The sequence below is a fragment of the Lepus europaeus genome, chromosome 11 (genome assembly GCF_033115175.1).
Source record: "Lepus europaeus isolate LE1 chromosome 11, mLepTim1.pri, whole genome shotgun sequence".
In the NCBI taxonomy this organism is placed as follows: Eukaryota; Metazoa; Chordata; class Mammalia; order Lagomorpha; family Leporidae; genus Lepus; species Lepus europaeus.
In genome coordinates, this window is record NC_084837.1 from 622,958 (window position 1) to 628,957 (window position 6,000).

The 6,000-nt window shown below is 62.0% G+C and overlaps 1 protein-coding gene across 3 annotated transcripts in view; it reads left to right on the forward strand.

Moving 5' to 3' along the window:
- NTRK3 (neurotrophic receptor tyrosine kinase 3) overlaps positions 1–4,292 on the forward strand; it is a 262,599-nt gene extending 258,307 nt beyond the window's left edge. For all 3 annotated transcript variants that reach the window (XM_062204530.1, XM_062204531.1, XM_062204532.1), the window contains 2 exons: positions 588–746; positions 4,107–4,292. In XM_062204530.1, coding sequence (XP_062060514.1) covers positions 588–746; positions 4,107–4,292 — 345 coding nt within the window. The remainder of the gene's footprint in view (positions 1–587; positions 747–4,106) is intronic.
- The last annotated feature ends 1,708 nt before the right edge of the window (positions 4,293–6,000 follow it).

The following is a 6,000-nucleotide window of genomic DNA, read 5'->3' on the forward strand; positions in this document are numbered from 1 at the left end:
CGTGCAGAGAGCTCTGTCAGGGCACTGCTGCACGGCGGATCTGCTTCCCCCGAGGCCCCGGCCTCTCAGGTCTCGTCTTTCTTGAGGTCCCCTGACCTTCCACCCTCTGCCCCTTCCTCTCGCCCTGGCCTTGGATCTGCGAGGCACGTGTGCCTGGCGCCCTCCGGGGCTAACGTAAGGCCTCCCTGGAGCTGGCCTTGCTTGTAAACCCTCTGTCTGTCCACTACTGTCCTCCCCGTGGTCTCCCCTGCCGCTGGAGTCCCCTCACCCACAGCGCCGGGTGCTGAATCCTGGGCAGAAGCCACAGTCGCCCGTGGGAGGGGTGGTGCCCTGGCAGAGTCGGGCTCCGGTCAGGGAACAGCTCTGAATCTCCCGCAGTCAGAGCTGGGACCGTGCGTCAGCTCGGTGCCAAGGAAACACCTTCCCTCTGCCGCCCCCTCCCACGGCCACTCCAGGGGCCCCGGTGGTGATGGGTGTGGCCACGTCTGTCCTGGGACCGGCTACGCCCAGTGCACATCTCGGGGCAGGGTGTGGATGGGCAAGCAGGCCCTGGCTCCTGCTCACGTGGTGCCCTCTCTGCCCGCCAGGTGGGGGGACACACCATGCTCCCCATCCGCTGGATGCCCCCCGAGAGCATCATGTACCGCAAGTTCACGACCGAGAGCGATGTGTGGAGCTTCGGGGTCATCCTCTGGGAGATCTTCACCTATGGGAAGCAGCCATGGTTCCAGCTCTCCAACACGGAGGTAGGGGCCCCGGGCTGCCTGTGCGCGGGGGCACCGCAGGAGGGGGCGTGGGGCTGATTTCACACAGGGGGTGCAGCCACGTGTGCCTCCAATAGCAAACATGATAGTAAACTGGGGGACACGTTTGTCATTCTAACGTACAATACTAGTAATAAGTGCTAATGAGCATTTTATTTGTAGCCGACATTTGGTGCCCTCTGCTTCCGCTGTAGCAACGCAGTAACAATTCAAGAAGGGGACAGCTGGGGGCCCTGCAGTGGGTGCTCCAGGGTCTCGGGGAGCCCTGGGCAGGGCTCACAGCCACACAGCCCAGCAGGATGCTCTCGGGATGGCTGGGCCGGAGCCCTGCTGTCCTGGGCTCACTGCCCCTTGTGGACAGTAAGAGGCTCGGTGCCGCGCGGCTGCTGGGCTTCGTCCACTTCCTGGGTGGCCGTCAATATCGGACCTCCTGGGAATACTCGGGCAAGCGTGGCTCTGGGCTCTGGGCTCTGGTCCTCTCCGTTCTCCTCTGAGCTGACAGTTTACTAAGTGAATCTAAAGGCTGATAGGAGGCATTTAGACCTTTAGTCGGGCTGTTCACAAGCTCGGGCAGGACAAACATTTTAACAGCCTTTTAAGTTATGACGAGTGCATGTCGGGGCCCACTTGTCACACTGTGGCTGCCTCTAAACACTTTCTAAACGCTGTGGCTGTTTCCTCCGAGGGACCAGTCACACTGTACACACACATGTCCATGTGCTCTCAGAGCGTGCACACACACACACGCGTGCTCCTGAACAACTGTACACACACATGTCCATGTGCTCTCACAGGAGTGTGCACACACACACACGTGCACCTGATCAACTTTACACACACATGTCCATGTGCTCTCAGAGCGTGCACACACATACACGTGTGTGCACCTGAACAACTGTACACACACATGTCCATGTGCTCTCAGAGCGTGCACACACACACACGTGCTCCTGAACAACTGTACACACACATGTCCATGTGCTCTCAGAGCGTGCACACACACATGTGTGCACCTGAACAACTGTACACACACATGTCCATGTGCTCTCAGAGCATGCACACACACACACGCGCGTGCACCTGAACAACTGTACACACACATGTCCATGTGCTCTCAGAGCGTGCACACACACACGCGTGCACCTGAACAACTGTACACACACATGTCCATGTGCTCTGAGAGCATGCACACACACACACATGCTCCTGAACAACTGTACACACACATGTCCATGTGCTCTCACAGGAGTGTGCACACACACACACGTGCACCTGAACAACTGTACACACACATGTCCATGTGCTCTCAGAGCGTGCACACACACACACGTGTGCACCTGAACAACTGTACACACACATGTCCATGTGCTCTCAGAGCGTGCACACACACACACGCGTGCACCTGAACAACTGTACACACACATGTCCATGTGCTCTCAGAGCGTGCACACACACACGTGCGTGCTCCTGAACAACTGTACACACACATGTCCATGTGCTCTCAGAGCGTGCACACACACACACGCGTGCTCCTGAACAACTGTACACACACATGTCCATGTGCTCTCAGAGCGTGCACACACACACACACGCGTGCTCCTGAACAACTGTACACACACATGTCCATGTGCTCTCAGAGCGTGCACACACACACACACGTGCTCCTGAACAACTGTACACACACATGTCCATGTGCTCTCAGAGCGTGCACACACACGTGCGTGCACCTGAACAACTGTACACACACATGTCCATGTGCTCTCAGAGCATGCACACACGCATGCGTGCACCTGAACAACTGTACACACACATGTCCATGTGCTCTCAGAGCGTGCACACACGCATGCGTGCACCTGAACAACTGTACACACACATGTCCATGTGCTCTCACAGGAGTATGCACGCACATGCGTGTACCTGAACACAACCTCCACGAAAGGCTCTGGACTGAGGGTGGTCCTGGGTGCAGAGCTGGACCCTGGCACCCTCGATGCCTTCTAAGGCTGGCCACGCCCAGCCCTCCCCTGTAGCCCCAGGTGCTGGCCAGCACTAGCAGGGGTCTCCTTGGGGAAACTGACCACCCGATGTCCACCGAGGCGGGGACGCTGCTTTACCCTTCTGATGGCAGCAGCAGCAGCTGCATTACATCCCTGCTCCTTTCTCATGGAGAAGGTGAGGGGGTGGAAATGGGTCTCAGATCTGCACAGGGTGGAGGCAGCCTGGCCCTTGGGCTGGCGAAGCTCTGAGCCCCCGGGGAGTGGGCTGTGGAGCAGCCGACGGCCGCGGTGGTCCTTGCCACCTGCCCACCTCCGCGCTCAACCCAGCCCCTGCTGCTGTGCATCTGGGAGGCAGCAGTGACAGCGCAAGTCCTTGGGTCCCTGCCATCCCCGTGGGAGACCTGGGTGGCGCTCCAGGCTCCTGACAGCAGCCCGGCTGTTGCAGCCACTTGGGGAGTGAACCAGCAGATGGAAGATCTCTCTCTCCCTCTCTCTCCTTCTCTCTTCCTCTCTCTCTGTTACTCTGTCTTAAGAAGAAGTGAGCTCCCGGGGAAGGTGCCTGGGGTGGTGCTGACGGTGAGGTGGGCCGTGCTCCCCCGTGGCGGCACCAGGGCTGGCCCGGCTGAGCAGTGCAGGGACAGGGAGGAGCGAGGGCGTGTCTGGCCCCGCAAAGCACCACCTGAGGGCACAGAGAAGGCAGAGTCAGGGCTGAGCAGCTGAGCCAGAGGATTCCCGTGCCTTTGGTCAGCACCAACGTCCAGACACAGAAACCGCAGGCCCCTGTCCCGTATTGCCCCGTGGTGGCATAGGGAGAAGTCAAAGCTAATCTGAAAGCTAGAAGCTAACACATGCGCGCTCCCGTGTCCCAGGGCTGGGCTGAACTACACTGTCTCTGCTCCCTGTGGCTGTCCGTGGTGTGTGGCTGTCCGTGGTGTGTGGCTGCTCCTGGGCCAGGAGGAGGTCACAGACATTGGTGCCCCCCCCAAGCACAGGAGGGGGCTGGGACCCTGTGCCTTGCAGGGCTGCAGGCGCTCCCAGCACTGCAGACCCCAGCAGAAGCAGGTGCCTGCGCTAGGGCGGGGCCTGCTGTGCAAGGAGGGGCTGTGCGGGTAGAGCTGAGCTCCTTCCCAGGGCCACAGCCCTGCAGGCTCCTGAGAGGTGGGGGCTGGACAGACAGCAGGTCTCCCTGGTGGGGGGAGGATGTGGGCCCATAGGAGAGGGGTTGGGTGGTGTGGTCAGCACGGCTGGGCTGTTGGTTTCCCCCGTGGCCCAGGCATGGGAAGCCTGCAGAACCCTGGCCTGGGGCTGGGGCTCCGGCCGACCCCCTCTGTGCTCGTCTTTCCAGGTCATTGAGTGTATCACGCAAGGCCGTGTGCTGGAGCGGCCGCGCGTCTGCCCCAAGGAGGTGTACGACGTGATGCTGGGGTGCTGGCAGCGGGAGCCTCAGCAGCGGCTGAACGTCAAAGAGATCTACAAGATCCTGCACGCGCTGGGCAAGGCCACCCCCATCTACCTGGACATCCTGGGCTAGCGCAGGCTGGCGGTCAGGGGTCGGCCCCGGCTGCTCCCCCCCGCCCCGTGTCCCTCCCTGCCAGCCCTTCCCCAGGCAAACACCTTCATAGAAACTCAAGTGCCTGCTACATATATGACACTGAGGACAGACGACGAGAGAAACCCCCGCAAGCAGCCTGGCGAATATCTACACATCTCTATTTATCTGTCTGTCTGTCCGTCTGCACAGCTGCTGGGACACATGGGGGCTGCCGCCAAGCTCAGAGCGTCTCACACAGGACTGCTGGGGCTGGCGCCCCCACCTCGCTGTGCAGGGGAGGCGCCGAGAGGGCGTCCACGGCCGCTGACTGCTGCCCCGCCCCTCACCTTCCCTCTTCTTCCGGACAGTTCCTAACGTGTCCCTTCCGGAAAGTGTGATCTGATGCTCTGGGAATCAGAGGCGGCACCCACGGTCACTGAGCAAGCACCGCAGATCAGGGCTCGCGCGGCAGAGGCGTGGAGCCTGGGCGTGGCCACGAAGGTTTCGAGGCTCCGATCCCCAGCCTCAGGGACTGCACTTCCTGCGTGGGAAGGGCTGCAGAAGGAGAGAGCTGAAGCTGGACCCGACCAGGCACTGCGGCTCGCTCCGTCATCGGGAGAGCCTTGGCCCACCTTGCGCAGGCTTCCAGGAGTTTGGGGCTGGGAGCAGGTGCACTGTGGTCACCAGTGTGCATGCACCGGGACAGAGCGGCGTGTTGGCTGTGTAGCCGGGGTGCCCGTCCGACTCCACCCCTGGGAGGCACTGGGGCTGGGGCAGCATGGCTCCCGGTGCCAGGCAGTGCAGGGCCAAGACGCGGCCGGAGGGCCCCGCCTGGCACCTACTCGGGCCCTCAGCAATCTCCTCACGTCTCAGCCTCGGCAGGGCTCACGCAGCTGCTCCAAGCTGCTGTGAAATAGCCGGCTGGGAAGTCGCCGCTGGGGCTGGGGGCGGGGAGGCGTCCAGCAGCCAGTGCCGCAGGCTTGGCCTCTCCGGGAGGACAGAGCCCTGAGCAGGGAGGAGGAGTGGAGGACTGGGTGGGGAAGCTGCCTCTCCCCTGCGCGAGGAGTCCCTGCTCTCCCAGCTGCAAGGGTGGGGGTGGGGTGGGGAACTGCTGGCCTCTGACACACCACGGTGCCCAGGGCCCCCTGCCTGGGAGGCGAGGCCGTGCCCCTCCCAGGCCACCTGCCCTTGGCCTCGCCTGCCCCTCCACAGAGCGCCTGAGGGACTGGCCTTGGCCCACCTGCAGCTCCCAGCGCCCTCTGCCCTGCCCTCCCCACCAGCTGGAGGGCCTGGCCGGTCAGAGAAGCAGGACACGTGGGCCTCCGTGTGTGTGTGTGTGTGTGTGTGAGAGAGAGAGAGAGAGAGAGAGAGTGCACGAGCGAGCACTTGCTTCCCTGCCTAACCCACAGATATGTTTTTTCAAGTAGAAAAGAGCCACGCTGATTGTAGCCACGTGGGGTTCAGGGCTCAGCAGGGCTGCTCTGCTGGCCTGGCCAGGAGGGAGGAGGGGGGAGGTGAGGAGCTGGGACCTCTGGGGACAGCTCTTGGGATTGATCACCTCGGGAGGAGCCTATGCTCTGAGTGCCGTGGCGATGGCCCCTCTCTGTCCACCTGGAGGTCTTGGGTGCAGCCTGCTCCTGACCCCAGTGACCACGGGGAAGGGTTCAGGGTGGGTGGTCTCTGATGGGAAGGGAGGCCCCCGGCTCCC